The sequence below is a fragment of the Leucopleurus acutus genome (assembly GCF_964270905.1).
Source record: "Leucopleurus acutus genome assembly, chromosome: 2".
NCBI classification, from domain to species: Eukaryota; Metazoa; Chordata; class Mammalia; order Artiodactyla; family Delphinidae; genus Leucopleurus; species Leucopleurus acutus.
The window spans coordinates 86,228,166-86,246,941 of NC_139143.1; the positions used below are offsets into that span (position 1 = coordinate 86,228,166).

The window sequence follows — 18,776 nt, forward strand, 5'->3', positions numbered from 1 at the left end:
GAGCAGCCTGAGCATTAGACTGTTTGTGAAAGTAGTGAGAGATGAGACTTGAACAGGCAGAGTGCAGCTCCTGATGAGCCTAGTAAACTACGTTAAGAACTCTGACCTTTATCCTGTAGGCTTTCATATGCATTTGAGTGTGCTCTCTCTGGCTGAAGGGAGGAGAAAAGAGAGACGGGTAGACTGACTGTTCAAGCACGAATTGCTGAGAATCTGAATTTAAAGGGCAGTGGAAATAATGAAGACGGTTTTGTGCGTATTTTTGTGGAAGGGAATGCTTAGAATAAAAAAAATCGCTCCTCTCCCTGTGCCCTTTACTAACGTAGAGGTGCGTTGGGGTAATAGGCCTGGTCCCCTTTCTGCACGTTGCGGTGGGTCGTGCATCATCCACGCTCAGTCCTTTGCTCGGCACTACAATCTCCTCCCGTTTCCAAACTGCTCTCTTCAAATCCTTCTTTGTGCCCGGGTTTTTGGCCGCGGAATGGGGGGAGGAAGCAGAGGTAACTAAGTCGGCAAATATCTCTGGATATAATCAAATCTTCGTCACCAGTGGTTAAATGCGACAGTTCCTAAGAAGCGTGCACACCGGGAGACTCCTGCGGCTGCGCTCCGGAGGACGGGGCTGAGGCGGGGCTTGGGGTGGAGCCGCAGCCTGGAACTGCGGGGAGGGGCGGGGCGGGGCGGGGCAGGGGGAGGAGTTTTAGCCGGATCCCGGGTCTGGGGACCTGAGGTCCCTTTTACGATTGAGCAGGTCGGAGCTGGGGGCGGGTTCGGTTTGGGAGGGTGAGGTTTTGAGACCAAGCCCACGCGGAGACTGCAGGATTTTTGTCTCCGCAACGGCGGAGTGAGGCTGGGCCAGGGGCGGAGTGTTAAGACCAGCCCTCGGATTCTTGCCTCTGATTGAACGGGGTGGCCCCCCCTGGGGCGGGTCCCGGTTTGCTTTTGACAGCTCTCTTACACAGCTGCAGACGAGTCCGGTGGGTTCAGGAACCTGTGACCCCGCTCTCCGCGCGTCCCCGTCCCCCCGTGGCCCCGGCCCCGGCCATGAAGCGCATCTTCTCCTGCTCCAGCTCACAGGTGGCGGTATGTGCTACAATGTCTGGGAGGATGGGCATGGGGCTGGGGTCCAAGCCCTGTGGTGACAGAAGTCCTGAATCCCATCTCCACACACCGTCGCCTTTTCTCTTTATCGGTCTTTCTAGCTCTTCCGCTCCCGCAGTGCAGCCCTCCCGCCCTGCCTTCCTCAAGACCCTGTCTCCCACAAGGTCCTTTCCCTTGGCCCTTTCTTGTCCTCCAAACATCTACACCCCCAACTAATGATATGTTTCCGGCAGCCCCTGCCCCCTCCCAAAGACTATGTTCTCTACTTCTTCTCTGTTTCCCAGTACTGAACTATCTTCAAGTATCTGTCCTATTCCCAGCCCCTGCTCAGCCCCAAGCCCCTTTCTGTCTCCCAAGTACTGCCCCACGCCCCATTTACCAGCCCTGCCTTGTCCTCACAAGCCTGCCCTCCTATATGGCCTAATCCTTGCTCTCAGTCCAGCAAGTACTTCCAGCCCCGTGCCTTCCCCTAGCACTTTCTCATAGAGTCTTCTCTGTCCTTGCCCCCATCTCACCCCATGCCACTTCCACTTCCATTCTCTCATCACCACCACTGGCTCTCAGACATCACTCCAAACCTCTTTCCAGTCGGTGCTCTGACAGCAGCAGCCTTCTCCTGTTCTCCCCTTCAAGCTCTGCTCCTCTCTGTCCAGTGGCTGTTCAACTCCCCGACCTCCTTCTGCCTGCTCTCTGCGGGTTAATCTTGCAGTCCGGCCTGGCCGGCCCAACAGGCACTGCCAGAGGACAGTTGCCTGGCTGCTCCCCAAGGAATGGGTAAATTGCCTGCAGAATCCACTCTGGCCAGTTCACTGCAGTGCCTGGTCATCATACTGGTTTTTGGGCCACTCAAGGCCTTCTGCCTGCTTCTCCCCACAATCTTCCTTCATTCTAGACCCTCACCCAGTTGTTTAGGGCCTATACTCTCTGCTTCCTTTGACTGAGCTGGGGAACGGTAATGGTGAGAGGAGAAGAGGATAAAATGGATTCACTCTGAGAGTTCCCAGTAGAAGTCACTGTCCTCCCCATGTTCTCCCAGAACAAAACACAGGGAGGAAGACTACGGAAGGGAGTGGCTAAGGGAGGGTATAGCTTCTTCTTCTCTGAAGATCTCTTACAGAGAGACCCCCTATCTAGGGATGAAATTTTGTGTGGAGACTGGGATGACAGTTCATTTTGAAGTGAAGTAGCCAACTACGTGTAGTAATATTGCTTAGCCTAACTTGACTTTGTGGTGTCATTCATTGAGCAAACGTGAGAAATGCTCAGCTCACCCTGCATGGGCAGGCCACAGAAGCCTGGAAGTGACCTCCGAGGCAAGAGTAGGAACTCTGTTGAGGCCTGTTCTCATCCCACTTAATGTTTGCTTCCCCACTTAGTTTCCACACATTAATCAACCAATCAAAAGGCATTTACTGAATGACTACTAAAGGTACCAGAAACTGAGGCTATCCAGAATGTCTTAACTCAGGATGATTTTCTTATTCACATGGACTCTTTCTTAGTTACTGAAAGTCCTCCACATTGCCCTGCCCTTTCAGGTTTGTGGAGTCTGCCTGCTCCTTAGGAATCGGGAAACTATCTCATTCATCCTGATTCTCCAATTGTTGGTCAATACCTACTTTCCAGGATGCTGGGATGAACAATGGGCTGAATGTTGGAATTCTAAAGCATTCCTCTGTCCTTCCTCATCCCAGCTCTACAGAGGTTTGGCCATGAAGAATTTCTACCCATTCTAAACTCTTCTTAGTACAAGATTATAGGTAGTAAATTAGGTGAATTTAGAACTACTTAGCTGGAAAGAAATGTGTTTCCTCAGTCAGGGTATGGATCCAACGAGATTGAAAATAGACCAGTTTAAGCTGTAAATTGTTTCCTCTTGAAACTTCCCCACACTTCTCATGATAAATTCCTCCACTCCCTGGGTGGCTAACCGCTCTGAACCAGTTTGTCAGAGAAATAGTGTGACAGCCTTCCTGACCACTCCCAAAGCCTGGCTTCCCAGTCATGACAGAAGATTGCCCCTTTCCATCCCCGCTCCCACCCCTGGATCCAGATTGCACCCTCAGATTGAGATAAGGACTGAAGGATCTGTGATCATTTAAAAATTAATCTAAGTCATCCAGAATACGTATAGGAAGTTTAAGAAACAAAAAAACAAAAGCCAGCTCCTATAATCTCATTTTGATCTAGTCAAGTAGAGGATACCTTTGAGGGTGTCTTCCATAGGCAGCTTACTCTGCGTATGTAGGAAGTAAGTCAGAAAATAGCTTTAAACAGTAGGCACTGGATCAGCTTAGAGGAATGTCAGTTGCATTTTAAAAATTGAGAGACAGCTCCTGGTTCCTCCAGGGCAGCATTTCCATTTCCATTCACCTATCCTACAGAGGTACCCACTCTCTCTGCTGTTTCTCTCTCTACTGTTGGTGTGTTCCACCTTGACAGGACGGTCATAGACACATGGCCAGAGATAAGGAGAGGCTGCAATTACTTCTACAAAGCCACCCCACCCCCACCCCCGCCAACCTTTCGGGAGATACAAAGCTTATCCTTGTTTTGAGTCTGCTGATTAATTCGGTGGTTGCTCCCTTGAGGCTGTGATGAACAATAGACTGGATCTTGAAATCCGGAAGCATCCCTCTGTTCTTTTTTTTTTTTTTTTTTTGTACTTGCCATGTGGCCATGCGGGATCTTAGTTCCCCTACCAGGGATCGAACCCGTGCCCCCTGCATTGGGAGTGTAGAGTTTTAACCACTGGCCTGCCAGGGAAGTTCCCCTCTGTTCTTCTTCACCCTAGCTCTGCAGAGGTTTGGCTGTGAAGAATTTCTACCTATTCTAAATTCTTCTTGGTATAACAAAATTATAGGAAGTAAATTGGGTGGATTTAGAACTATCTAGGTGGAAAGAGAATTATCTACCTTGCTAAGAAGGACCTTTACCATCTATACAGCTTGACTGTCATACATTACCCGATATGATCAAGATCCCTTCCTCCCACTCCCCTGGATGGAGAATTCTGAGCCCAGGAACACCCAAAATGTGCCAAGCAAGGCTAGGAAGGATGGGGATTAGGGCTAACATTTATTGTGTACCTACTATGTGACAGACAGTTCTAGGTGCTTTATATAGTGTTATTTTATTAGCAAACTGAGGTTCAAAAAAGTTTTACATGCCTCAATTCACAAGGATAGAAAGTGTTAGAATCAGGATTTTAAGTAGAGAACTTCAGATTGAGGTCAGCTGATGGTGGCGTCCTGTGGTGGAGGTGTAGTTCTAGCTGTCTGCTTTTTCTGAGGGTGATATGGCCCCCCATGGGGCATTGGATAACGTGTTATTACATCTCAGTCTGTTGGTATGTGGAGCAGTCATTTTGCTTATTATGTCCTTTGAGAATTAACCTGTTTGGAGACTCTTCTCCTTGTACAGAGTAGTGTCTGAAGGTGGGTGGTTTTACCCTGGAGGCGGTCTTAGACTGTTTATTTGAAAATAAGTAAACCTTCCATAGCTCCGTAGTAAATGGCCTGGTGGTGAGAACTAGAATAGGGCATCTGATGGCCTGGGTTCTAATCTCAATTTTACCACTATTTTGTGGTGTGACCCTGGACAGTTATCTAACCTCAGTGTGCTTCAGTTTCTCTTCTGTCAACTAGATAAAATAATATCAGCCCTAACTACTTTCTAGGGGTGTTGAGAGGGTAATTGAAATAGCACTTAAAAGGGCTACGAGGAATTACCTCACGAGTATTACCTCAGAATCCATCTACCTTAGATAATTGTATGGTTTAGGCATTTAAAGTCTTTCCTGTTCTTGATTAATAATTTGCCCTGGCTATGTATCTGAAAATGAGTTGGCTTCCATAGACCCCTTTTTTCCCCACCTTCTCCTATAGCCTCTTCTTGTTGCAATTACACCTCATAAAATGCAATGTGCCGCCACCAGTCCCCCACTGCTTCCTGTTTTTTTATAAGGATGCCATACACTTGTATAGCTTTTTACAGTTTACGGAGGGATTTTATATACGTTAGCTCATTTAATACGGCATGATGAGGTAGTTATTATTTTCCTCATTTTATAGATGAGGAAACAGATTAGAGGTGTTCAATGACTTACTCTAGGTAGCTGAAGTATGTGAATTACTGAAGTAGCTGAACAAGGCCGTGAACTTAGGCCTGCTGACAAATATTCACCTAGGGCCCTTTTCACCATTCCACAGATTTTTGCATCCTTTCTTCCTTTCCTTTCCTTTCCTCTCTGGACCAAACCAGGCTTTTCCGTGCTTTCAGCTCTGGGTGTTTTTACACAGCTCTTTCATGTTCTGTGATACTTCAATTATTGTAATTACCCCACCACCTGAAAAAGTCAAGCTGGCATGGTAGAACAATGCGTGCCCAGGTATGGCTGTTGTCTGGGACAGCTGCTCCCTGCCAGGAAAATGAGGAGGGAGGGAAGGGTGGAGGCGGGGAGCTGCCTCCTCGAGCCGAGCTAGAAACCTGTCTTTGCCTTTTGGTTGTTGTTGTCATGGAAGGGGAAGAAGGACTAGCCTGAGGGCATAGGTATGAGAAGGGAAAACGAAAACTCTGCGCTTCTGCTCCTAGTTTTGGGCCCCAAAGCCAATGGGTAGAGATGCTATGGATAGGTATTTGGACTCCTAGCTATGACCCAAAGCTAGGTGCCTTGATTTCTCAAAGATCTGAGAACAAAGAAACAGAGGAGCACGGGGCTTGGGGCATTGAGAGGCAAGGTGAACCCAGTCCAGAGTGGTCAGTTTGGTTCAGTTTGCTCCAGCAAGACTTAAAGAGCAAAAGGGAAAGGAATCATGGCTACGATTGCTAGGAGGTTGTGCACCTAACAACAATAATCATAATGCTGATAAAAAGACACTTGAGGGCCGCGGAGCGGCTGGGCCCGTGAGCCATGGCCGCTGAGTCTGCGCGTCTGGAGCCTGTGCTCCGCAACGGGAGAGGCCACAACAGTGAGAGGCCTGCGTACCAAAAAAAAAAAAAAAAAAAAAAAAAGACATTTGAATTACTATGCATTCAGTCCTCAAAAATGATTTTTAATTCAGTAGTCCAAGCACCTTTTGGTCCAGGGCTGGCAAAAACGGGCAGTAGTCCCCAGTGGCATATGAGTTGGTGACTGTTTAACTGGCCCACCTAGAAGGACTAAATGATCTAGACTGAGCGACTTGTGGAACACTGAAAGGATCTCAGGGATGTCCCTTTTCCCTTGCTTGGCATCCTAAACATGTTCTTCTTTTCTTTCTCCACTCTACCCCCGCCTCTCATATTCACGCAATCTGTGGCTCTGGACCAGGTGGAGAGATGGAACCGCCGTGATCAGAAGCTTCTGGAGGCAGTGCAGCGGGGGGACGTGGGATGTGTGGCTGCCCTGGCCTCCAGGAAATCTGCCCGACCCACCAAGCTAGACTCGAACGGCCAGTCCCCGTAAGTAAGCCTTCTTGATCCCCACCCTTGGTATGTTGCTCTCTTTAAAAACCCAAACCCCAGTATGATGTAAGACCAGGAAATGCCTACAACGTCAGAGCCCTTTTTTGTCTTAATTAGCAAGTATATCAATAAATCTTTGCTACATATCAAGTGCTGCACAAAGTGGGGGAAGAAGATATTGTCCCTGAGGTCCACACACCTCATGACCCACATCAACAAAATTGACCAAAAAAGGACATAAAGCCCATGAAACAAATGGAAAACTGAAACATACACTAAATAGAGTATTTCTTCATTGTACAAATAGGAGGGTGTGTATGCTTGAGAAATTAGGAGTGCAGTGGTGGCCATGAGAGTCATGTGGCTGGAAGGAATGATTAGAACAAGAGGGATATTAGCCCTTGTCTCTACCCAAGTCAGCCTGCAAATGTCCAGCCCTCTGCTCTGGCCCACTCTGTGACACTTCCAGTCTGCTAAGTGTCCTGTGCTGAGTTACAGGTAGTTATGTGTTCCCTGGACGCCCCTGCAGTGCTCTGAGATTGCTTGAGACCTGTAGCTCTTATTCCTACCTTTGCTCCCAGCCTCCTCTGAAGTTTTAACAGTAGGCCATTTATATAGGCTTCTCTTTCTCAGAAAGTCAGGCTACGGGAGCTTCCCTCTCTGCTTTTGGGATTGGCTTCGGGGTGACGGAGCTTAGTAGGCAGTGCTTATTAAGGTTCTCCTATTCCTCATCCTCTGGTCCCTTCATCCTTCTGCCTCTCGGCGTTGATTCTTGCAGGTTTCATCTGGCAGCCTCCAAAGGCCTGACAGAATGTCTGACTATACTACTTGCAAATGGGGCTGACATCAACAGCAAGAATGAGGGTGGTGAGTTAGACTAAAGCACTGGGTCATGCTGCTTGCTTTTCCCTCTACAGCAGGAGTCGGGGGGTGGGGGGCCAGTGCTGGGCCCTGCTGGAGGTTCCAACTGTAGCCCTCCTGCTTCTCTCCTCATAAGTTCTGGCCAGTCTCCTTCCAGGGGTTCCGCTCCCTGCAAGCTGGGCCTACCTCACCCCCATTCCCACCTCCACCGCAGGTACCAGGCACTTGGGGAACAGGAATTTCTGGCCCCATGTGGCTGAGAGCCTCTCTCTCTAATCTCCCTCTGATTATATGTGCGTCTCTTGCCTTCCTTCCCTGTGAGTCATCGGTATGCATGGGGCCACCCACGCTCCCTCTCCCCTTCTTTCGCTTCCCAGGGAGCACCGCCCTGCACTTGGCCACTATTTCCTGCCAGCCACAATGTGTCAAGGTCCTGCTGCAGGTAAGAGCAACCTCTGATACTACTCCTGTGAAAGGAAGAAGAGGACCCAGAGATGCCTTACTCTGTCTTGTACTCACAAGCAATATTTGGTCAGATGTACCCCTCTCATTCCCAATAAGAGAGCTAGTAATCACTTATTCATTAGTTCGCCAACATTTGTTTAACACCTGCTATGTGCAGACACCCTGCTTAATGCTGCCCTTGAGGGCATGTCGTAAAGCAGCGTTGCCAGGGACTGACTGCCAGTCAGTTAATATGCATGTATTGAGCTCAGCCACTGGCAGAGGCACTGCAGAGACTCACTGCTGTGATGATGGGCTGGTGGAAGGATGGCAGAGGTGTTCACATTAAACCCAAAGCCTGCTGTCTGTTTTGAGGAGTTTGTGATGTAGGAGTACAAAGAGAAATATACATGTGAAATGACATATGGACAGTTCAGATATAAGTCTCCCAAAGTTCAAAGGCACAGTTCAACAGGCCACTGTGCAAATGGATGTTCTGCTTTGTTCTTCCTGGCCCTTTCCAAGTTTCCCAGTTATGATCCTAAAATACCAGACATAGACTCAGGTGTCATTTTCCCTAACATGTTTATTTACCTATAATATGATTTTTCTTAGGCCCTAGGTTTATGAACCAGGGCTGAAATTCAAGGCTGCCTATCATCTGCAAGGAATAAATTGGACTTGCCTAGTAGGTAGCCAAAGTCATGGCCCTCCTGCCCCTCCCCACAGTACTGTGAAAGCTGGTGACCCAACAGGGGGTTATGGGATGAGAATGTTAACACCACGCTCCATGCTGCTTCCCTTTGTGGCTGTTTGCAGCATGGTGCCAATGAAGATGCTGTAGATGTGGAAAATCGTACTCCATTGCACTGGGCAGGTGTGTGCCAGGGGACTGGTGGGAAACAGGGCTGCAGGGACCAGAGGATGGGGAGGGAGGGGGGGATAACATTTGGTGGGAAGAGCAGGCCAGAGCTGACTGCTGAAATGGTCGGAGGGAATGCTGCGTCATGGTCTGACTAGGTGTCCTTCCTGCTTCCCCTTAACCCGATCATCCCGCAACCCTCCGTAGCCTTCTCTGGCTGTGCCTCAAGTGTGGTCCTCCTGTGTGATCACGAAGCCTTCCTGGATGTCCTGGATAATGTGAGTGTCAGCTGGGCAGCTGGGCAGGGCCCTACATGGGGAGACTGCTGCTTTCTCTGAACTTAATTAGCCAAGTTCCATGACCAGGGGTTGTGTAGCACCACCTCCTCTTCCTTCTCCCCATGCCCTTCCTCCTCTTCCACACAGAGAGGTTAAGGCTTATCTTCTGGAGAGCTTCTAACCCTCTGAGAAGGAGTATTTAGCCCCAGGATTGGGGCTTTTTCCTGGAGAGGTGCGGGAACAGGAGAGTTGGTTGCATTGTGTCAAAGCCCTGGTTCCCCCGGTTCCTCGTGAACCCCCTTCCCACAATCTGTGCAGGATAGACGTACACCCCTGATGATTGCATCGCTGGGTGGTCATGCAGCTATCTGCTCACAGCTACTGCAGAGAGGCGCCCGGGTTAATGTCACTGACAAGAATGACAAGTGAGCCTTCCCCGTCTTCCCACCCCAAATCCCGACCCTGACCAATATAGAAAGGAGCCACTGGGCAAAGTGTGTGTGTGTGTGTGTGTGTGTGTGTGTGTGTGTGTGTGTGCGTGCGCGCGCGCATTGGGGAAGAAGGCAGGTTGGTCTCTGTTTTCTTGGGAACCTCTCTTCTTCTCAGTGGTGGTTCAGAAGAGCACTGCTTGTTGCTTCACTGTTTTCCTCTTGGTGAGTTGAGAACGTTTTCCTTATACTTTCCTATTCTGTTGCTGACACTGCCATCTTCCTAGCAGAGGTGACTCTGGAAGTAGAATCAATACCTCTGGATCCACTAGTTTAATTTACTGGTTTTCGAACTATCTTCTAAGCAATGGAATACTTTTTCCCCAGTAAAGAATTTATGCAGAACCTCAATATATAAAGCAGATGGAAGTGGAGCCCTTCCCATGGGCCCCCTGCTTTCTGATGCTACAGCTCCAAGGAATGACATTTGAAAAGTTCTGGTCTGGCCTCATGCTTTGTCACTGGCTGGTGTTGGTCTGTGGTTCTCCTGACCACACTGAGTGAGAGCTGACCTTGTGAGTGGATTTTTTGAAACCAGGACTCCTGGGTTCCATGAGAAAAGCTTATGCTCAGATTTGTCCCAACCCATAGATCGGCTCTGATCCTGGCCTGTGAAAAAGGCAGCACTGAGGTGGCTGAACTGCTCCTGAGCTATGGAGCAGATGCAGGGGCGGTGGACAGCACGGGGCATGATGCTTTGCATTATGCCGTACGCACACAAGACAAGATGCTGTGGAGGCTGCTGCGGCAGGCCCTGAACCGGCAGGGGCGGGGAGGTAAAGCCAATACCCTTTTGTAACTTCAAGATGCTCCTCGATAGCCTTAGAATCAGAGAAGCGTCTTAGAATCCCATTTGTTTCCATGGCGATAATAATTGTCACTTTAGTTGAGAGTTTACTTATTTACTGCTGCTGCTATGAGATGACTCCGAATTCCCAAAAGCACAGTCACAGAATTCTTCAAAGCAGCCTTGTCTCTCACTGAAGGCAACTCTGGCTAGTACTATTGCTAGCATTTACGAGTTGCAATTGTACATCTATTTATGTGATTTGATGGTCAATCTCTCTCTCTCCCCTACTAGAATGTAACCCCCTCAGATGACAGGCCATCTCTGTTTTGCTCACCATTGAGGTCCTGGTGCCTATAACAGTGCCTGGCACAGTGTCCAATAAATAAGTGAGTGAATGAAATGAATGAGCTGGCATATCTCTGAGATAGGCAATGAAGGTTGCTGGACAGCTAGGGATCCATCAGATAGGGGTGGCTTTCCCTATTCAACATGTGTGGTAAAGGATTAACACTGAGGGGCCACTCCTTTCAGAGAAAGTCTGAAGGCAGAGTGTGGGCTAGAAGCACGTGGGCCCTGTCTCCTCTCTCATCTCCTCTTCTCATATGTCTTTTCATATAGGTCAGGAGTTAGTTCAACACCCAGATCTTGCATCCCAGGTAAGACCCTAAGTGCCTTCTCCTTTCGCTTCTGACCCACCCCAGGCTTTCCTGCTGGGATATCTCCCAGGCAGTGATCACTGGGGCATCGAGACAGTCTAAGAGAAGAAAGGCCCTCTTGGGCTAGCTGCCTGGGTTTACTTCACTGTTCCTTTTTCTCCATAGGCCTCTCCATCTGAGCCTCAGGTGGGTTCTCCACCTAAGAGCCCATGGAGAGCAGAGCCTGAGGAGGAACAGGAGGAAGAAGAGGATGACGATCCCTGTTCAGAGGAGTGGAAGTGGAAGTATGAAGAGGAGCAGAGGAAAGTTTCCCAGTTGGAGCAGGAGCTGCTGCGAAATACGGAAGAGTGTAAGGCTCAATCTGCAGCTTATCTGGGCCTGGAGAGCCAGATTCAAGAACAGGTTCGGGAGCTGGGGCTCCTCCTATCACAAGAGCCCGGAACTCCGGGAGACCTGCGCTCTAGTCTCCGGCCTGGAGGAGATGGCATGGAGCAGGGTTGTACCCTCGACCTGCTGGCTAAGTGCATACAAGAGCTAAAGAAGCAGCAACAGGCAGCAGCCGCAGCTGCAGCAAAGCCAGTATTAGCTTCCCAGAAGGCTGAGGATTCAGCTGGAGGGGTGATCCAGTATGACGCCCATGGAAGGTCCCAACCAGAAGAACAGGAGCCACCCCACAGCCCAAGGTCTGAGACCACTGGGAGATCCACAGGACAGCAACCGACCGCCAATGGTGGGCAGGCCCTTGGCCCTGATCACACTGACCAACTGCATGCTGGCCAGAAGCCGAGGCCCCAGGCCCCAGGGGCTGAACCAACAGGCACAGTGGCTGAACCAGTGCACACGGCAGCCATGAACCAGCTCCTGCTACAGCTGAGGGAGGAACTGGCTGCGGTGTGGCAAGAAAAGGATGCAGCCCGGGGGGCTTTGTCAAGACCAGACCTGGAGGGAGCTGTGGGGACGTCCCGGGCTGAGGCTGCAGCAGCAGCCTGGGAGAAGATGGAGGCCAGGTTGGAGCAGGTGCTGGTGAGGCTGGATCGGGCAAAAGCAGGATTACAGATGAAACCTGAGGCCCCTGCCCAGGAGCCCAGAGAGGGATCCCCAAAGGCAGGCCCAGGGGCCATCACCAAAGAGGGTGAAGGGAAGGAGGAAGGGACTCCTGGGGCCTGGGGAGAGCCTCTAGGGATGCCTGGAGGGGAACAGATGCCAGGAGGCGGCCTGGCGGAGGGACAGCTGGAGAAGGAGGTGCCAGCACTGAGGCTGAGTGACAGTAACTTGCTGCAGGAGTTGGGGGAGCTGGGCCAGGAGCGGCAGTGGTTGCAGGGGGAGCTGCCGTCCCTGAGCCAGCGGCTACAACGGGAGTGCATGCCCAAGCCAGAGGCGCAGGTCCAGCTACAGCGGGAGTGCGTGCCCAAGCCAGAGGTGCAGGTCCAGCTACAGCAGTTGCGGTGGAGCATGGGGCTGCTGACAGATGAACTGGCCCTGGAGAAGGAGGCCACCGAGAAGTTGCGGAAGCGCCTGGCCTCCCAGAGCAGAGGCCTCCGGGGACTGTGGGACTGCCTGCCCCCAGACTTGGTGGGCAGGGGGAGCGCACGGTGCCCAGCGGCCGATCGCCTGGAGGAGCTGCAGGCCTGCGTCAGCGCCCTGGTGGCCAGGCACCGCGAGGCCCAGCAGGTGCTGGCTCGGCTAGAAGAGGAAAACCAGCAGCTGCGGGGCTTCCCTGCCCGATGTGGGGAACCGGGCGCCTCCTCAGAGCCCTCAGCGTCCCCCCAGGTTGAGGCTCTGGAGCAAGACCTGGGGAAGCTGGAGGAAGAGCTGCGGGCGGTTCAGGCCACGATGAGCGGGAAGAGCCAGGAGATCAGGAAGCTGAAGCAGCTGCTCTACCAAGCCACGGAGGAAGTGGCTGAGCTGAGGGCCCGGGAGGCAGCCGGTCTGCGGCAGCACGAGCAAACTCGGGGCTCACTGGTGGCCCAGGCCCGGGCTTGGGGCCGGGAGCTAAAGGCCCTGCTGGAAAAGTATAATACGGCCTGCCGGGAGATGGGACGGCTGCGGGAGGCGGTGGCCGAGGAGCGGCGCAGGAGCGGGGACCTGGCCGCGCGTGCGGCGGGGCAGGAGCGCCAGGCCAGCGAGCTGCGCGGGCGGTCCGAGCAGTTGGAGAAAACGGCGGAGCTGCTGAAAGAGAAGGTGGAGCATCTCATCGGGGCTGGCCGGGACAAGGAGGCCAAGGTGAGCAGACCAGGCAGCTGAAGGGAGCATCAGGGCAGGTTTCTGTGTGTTTAGGATTGGCTGACCGGAATCTATCTCTGGTTCGTCCGATTAATACCCCAAACAGAACACCAGTCATTTGCAAGGACCACACTATGTTCTCCTGGGTCTGAGGGGGTCTGGGATTGAGATTGGAGGTGAGGTAAGTTATAAATACAAGAGAGAAGGGGGTTTAGGTATTAGAATTTGGGACGCAGGGTTCAGAAGCAGTGTGGTCAGGGCTACCACCATTGGGGTACTGTGGTTTAATCGGCATTTTGACTTAGGTAATGTATTAGCCTGCGAAGACAGCGGATGCTGTGGTGAGTCGCTGTGGTTTTGCTAGGGTTCTGAGGAGGTGCCTGGGCTAGGGGTTGCTGACGGGTTAAGAGAAGTAGACTAGACTGTAGTCCCTTTCTCCCCTCCCACTTCAGTCAGAGTGGGCTCTACAAAAGATTTCCATTGGCAAAGAGGGTGCCAATGCAGAGAAAAACAAAAGTTTGAAAACCATTGTGTTAGATACCCGAGTTTCCTAATGATTGCTCCAAAGGTGAATATAAGTCTACAGGCTTCCAACAGACATGTTTTACAAATTCAAAAACATCAATTTACAAATGAATTTAGTAATTGTAGAACTACCTGTGCAGTGAGTGAATTCAGACTTATCAAAGTTTGTGTACATGATCAAATTTAGAAGGATTAAAAAATATAGGGAATATATATTTTACAGACTATAAAGGACATAAAAATAGAAGGAATGTTATACAGAATAGGAATCAGTGTGGGGTGGGGCTAATTAAAGAAAGGAATTTTCTGTTGGTGTTGAAGGGGAAGATAAAAGTAGACAAATGAGCAAAAAAAATAGTGTAGTGGGCTCCGAACTGAGGTTGTCTGCATTTGAATTTCAATTTCAAAACGAACTGATTGGGAATTGCCTGGCGGTCCAGTGGTTAGGACCCCTGGCTTCCACTGCAGGGGGCCTGGGTTTGATCCCTGGTCGGGGAACTAAGATCCCACAAGCTGCACGGTGTGGCCAAAGAAAACCACAGAGAAACCAAAACTGATTGATCTTGGGTGAGTTATCTAAGCCTCAGTTTTCTCATCTATAAAATGCGGATAATAACAGAGTTGTTGTGAGGATTAAATAAGACATTATATTTAAAATAGGACAATTTTTGGTAAATGGCTGGTACTCGGTAGAAGTTAGCTAGTTTTATTATTCCTACTACCACTATTCCTATTACTGCTGGTTATCATTAACTGCATTTGTACCTCAGTCTCACAAACCACAGAAACTCATCTCCATTTCCCTCAGTGGTCAGTAGGCCAAAGTAGGTCAGGATCCAGTACAGAGTTAAGAGTGTGTCCCATGAATTCAAAGAGATCTTGGTTCAAATTATGATTTCATCACTTATTAGCTGTATGATTTTGATAAATTACTTAACTCAGGCACCTTATCTACAAAATGTGAATAATAATACTTCCCTCAGAGAAGGATTGTTCTTCTCAGAACAGAAGAAGAGCTGTTTTGAGTATTAAGTGGGACAATGTGTGTAAAAGCATCTGGCAGATATTAACTACCCAATAAAAGGAAACTCACCTTGACTTTGGGTGGTGTTGGGGTGGGAAATGACTGGGGCCTCATTGGTTCCTTTTCTTTCTTTTTGACCTCAGATCAAGGAATTGTTGAAGAAGCTGGAGCAGCTTTCAGAGGAGATTCTAGTAGTTCGGGGAGAAAATGCTCACCTTGCCCGACAGCTGCAGGTATGTCTGGCTCTCGGAGGAAGGGACACTGCTGGAGAAGAGGGTGCACAGTGGAAGTGATGTACCTGTGGGAGAGATTCTGGGGATTCCAGAGTCCTGGCTAGGCAGTGGTCTAGGCTGAGCCAGTGATGGGCCAAGGGAGCCTACCTGGCACAGCTGAGCACTTCACTTCATTGTTCCTCATGCTTGGGGGATGAGGGTGAGTGTGAGAGGCTGGGCACATGACCTCCCATTGATGCTCACTCCCAGGATTCCCAGAAGAACCACGAAGAGATCATCTCCACCTATAGAAATCATCTGCTGAATGCCGCTCAGGTGAGCCTGGGGGCAGGTAGAGGCAGAGAGCTGGCCAGGGGGCATTGCATTTGGCATCCCTTCTCTTACCTGCACAGACTCGTCTCTCAGGAAGCTGGACTTTAGATGTCCCAGTACCAGGTTTCTGGATATCATTAGGCAGATTGAGAGAAGTTATGCATGAATGTGAGGGGGAGAGGTGTTTGCCCCTCCTTTTCAATCCCCTGATTGACTGTAAGACTTTTTCCTGTCCCCTACGCCACTTCTCAGCGTCCTCCTGAGCCAGCTTATCCCTCGCCAAGGAAGAAGAGGTGGGTGGCTCGTTCCTTTATTAGGAACAATAATAACTACAAAGAATCGAACACTTATTGTGTACCCGGTGCTTTGCTCCATAGTCACAGTTGTAACCTTCACAGCAGTTCTAAAAAGATTATCTTCCTTGTGAAGATTAGGAAACAGCTATTGAGAAGTTAGTAGTATAAGTGAGGGTGCGTAGTTAGTAAGTAGCATCCTACTCTACCATAGAAACTCTCCCTTTCCTGTCTCTCTCATTTCCTTTTCTTCATCTCCTTTTGTTTCTTTCATGCTGCCTACAGGGCTACATGGAACAGGATGTGTACAGTATCCTACTGCGAATCCTCAGCATCCAGGAGGAGTGAGGCATCCTGTGCCCTGAAGAATATGGGATCTCTCTGTTGTGAGTTGTGGTCTGAGGGTGATGAGGGAAGGAACTTGGGAGAAAGGAGGCTTAAGGATAGAAATTGGAGTCTCCTTTTGCCCCATGTGGTAGCTGACACTAGGGAGTCCTGTGGGGCATAGAGCGTTTGAGGTGAGGTCAATTGAGAAGATATGATATGGGGAATCACTGGGTGGAGTCAGGAATCAGTGAGCAGGTAGACTGAAGGGGTCTGACTTATGAGATGGAGACAGAAAAGAGGAGTTGAATGACTCTCCTAAGGTCTGGGGTAGAGAGATGCCAGTGAAAGACGAGTGATAGTGGGATAGTGGTGCACAGTTGTTTCCTAGTGTGGGACTCCACAGATTCCAGAATCTCTCCTTCACTCCCACACCATTCATTCAAAGTGTAGTCATCCTCCATCCTTCTCCCTGCCCCTATGCAGGCAGCCATCTTCTCCAGTCCAGATAGATGAGGATCATCTATAGCATCTTGGCATGGGTGGGAGCAGACTGAGGGTATAGAAGTGTGTGGCATTTCATCCTTGAATTTCTTCTTTCAGGGAATAGAGCATCCCTGGATGCCAGAGCCTCCAACAGGCTGTGGTGGGTGGTGGGTTGGCCACTACGGGTGTGTGGGTGGGGCTTCACCTGATGTTATGGACCCCAGACCTGAGAACCTGAACCCTGGACTCAGCGAGGATGAGATCAGAGGAGGTGTGGATGGAAGCCAGCTCTGTGGAGAATAAAGCAGGAGGCAGGGTGATGTTGGGTGTCGTTTTTTCTGCCTAAAGGGACATGGGGGAAGGAATCTTTTTCATTCCTTTTTGATCACAAATGGCCCCATAAGTTAGCTGCTTTCAAACTTTGATTATGATCCATAGTAACAAATACATTTTACATCCTGTGTGTACATACCTGAAATAATATTTACCCTTACTATTTCTATTCTGTTCTATATTCCATCAAAAAATATTGGTTACAATACATCCACTAATGGGTCAAGACCCAGTTTGAAAAACAGCATTCTCACAGTTTGAAAAACAGCCTTCTGTAAAAATGGAGATTGACATTCTTCCTTTCTCTTTCTCAAATCTGCTTCTTACTGACTGACACACCTCTAATCTTTTTTCTCTACCTTGGGACTCCTCAGTCCACTATCTTTTTTAAGAAGGATAGATGGAGAGACCTAGATTTTCTTCAAGATGTACAATCTAAAATATTCTATCGGGCTTCCCTGGTGGCGTAGTGGTTGAGAGTCCGCCTGCCGATGCAGGGGACGTGGATTCGTGCCCCGGTCCGGGAAGATCCCACATGCCACGGAGCGGCTGGGCCCCTTGAGCCATGGCCGCTGAGCCTGCACGTCCGGAGCCTGTGCTCCGCAACGGGAGAGGCCACAACAGTGAGAGGCCCGCGTACCGCAAAAAAAAAAAAAAAAAAAACCATGTGTCTAGATTTGAGGTGCATGGTCTTATGTAGTCAGTGTTCTTTGCCCCAGGTGCAAAGAGGGATGAAAAGTCTGATTCCTGGAAGAGGGAAGAACGGATACTCAGCTTTGGCTTCTTGCCCCCAGTTCTGTTCTCAGACTGAAAAAGTGTATCTCTCTGATCCACTTCCCCTGGGTCTCCTCCCCTTCCTGCCTCTTCACCAGCCAGATTGCTAGGTGAGAGTGAGGCAAGTGAGTTCCTCCAAAATCTGGAATTGCTGTTTGGTGGCCGCCACACTGATCCCTCCCAGTTCCTTCTCGCAACACCCCCCCTGCTGGGTTATGCTGGGTCAGGCAGCGGCGGTTTGGCAGTGGAGACTGACTGGGCTGAGAGAATAGTGGGGAGGGGCCGTCGTGGAAGACAGGGGGCCACTGGAGGGCTGCAGAGCCTCGCTCCAGGGTCTGGCCAGGAAAAGAGCAGCTATGTAGATTAGGTCCTAAAGAAGATGAGGGTCAGCTTTGGGGTTTATGTGGATGGGCACAAGACTGCTTTACGGTTGGGAGAATGAAGAGAGGAGGAATTGATGGGGAAAAAGAAGGGTGCAGCTGCCAGAAGAGCATCAAAATGTCCAAGTCATTTCTATTAAGGGGAACAGAACCTCTCTTTTCCTTTCTACCCTTAGAGTTACCAAAGAATAGAAAAGGACTGTTACATTCCTTATTATATATGCAGTGTGGGGTGGGAAGAATGAAGAAACTGCTGAGAGAAGGGTCCAGAGAGGGGGAGATCATTTTGCTAAGTTCAAGTATGAGTCAGGAAACAGCTCTGGTAATGGAAGCCAGGCCCTTGGCTTCCTCTGGAGCTCCTGGAAGCTGATCCCAAGATGGCTGAGCTGTGGGAATGGTCAGTGATGTTAATGATAACACAGAAGTGGAACCTTCTCCAGGCCCTGGTCTTCCTAAACAATCTCCCTCTATACAACCCCATAAACTGTTACCCCAACACCCCCAAGCCCTGAAATTTTCCTTGATTTCATAAATAAATCTTTCTTTCTCAAAGTAACTCTAGTCTTAATGTTCCCCTCTTTCCTCCTGGGCTGTCTCTTCAAGTTGAACTTCAGTAGGGACTTACTACTCCTGCTTCACTTCCCCTTCGTGCTCCAGGCTTCAGATGTGAGTGCATGCGTGAGAGTAGGTGAAGCTCGGTGAGCCATGATGCAGTTCAGACCATGTTTTTGAATGCCCTCGATCTGAAACTTGGTTCTGATTTGCAGGTTCCCTCCTTTGTCTGGTAACATTACTTTATTAAACTGATATTTAAAGGGCCTACTAAGTGCCAGGCACTGGGGATAGAGAGAGCTTGCAGGCAGGATCAGACTCAGGCGCCCTGGTTGCTAGTTTTATGTTATCCTGTAGGGATGCTAGAACTTATAACTGCAATTAACTCTTTT

General features: G+C 49.8%; 1 protein-coding gene across 1 annotated transcript; it reads left to right on the forward strand.

The window, feature by feature from the left end:
* Positions 1-1,044: 1,044 nt before the first annotated feature.
* On the forward strand, positions 1,045-16,590 carry ANKRD35 (ankyrin repeat domain 35; the record flags this gene model as incomplete). Its single annotated transcript, XM_082860843.1, has 14 exons — positions 1,045-1,083; positions 6,413-6,543; positions 7,325-7,413; positions 7,785-7,849; positions 8,671-8,728; positions 8,921-8,991; positions 9,310-9,416; positions 10,071-10,255; positions 10,888-10,925; positions 11,091-13,148; positions 14,841-14,930; positions 15,180-15,245; positions 15,821-15,921; positions 16,463-16,590. 13 exons carry the CDS (start codon positions 1,045-1,047, stop codon positions 15,881-15,883), a joined length of 3,060 nt encoding a protein of 1,019 aa, XP_082716969.1. The 3' UTR covers positions 15,884-15,921; positions 16,463-16,590.
* Positions 16,591-18,776: the final 2,186 nt, after the last annotated feature.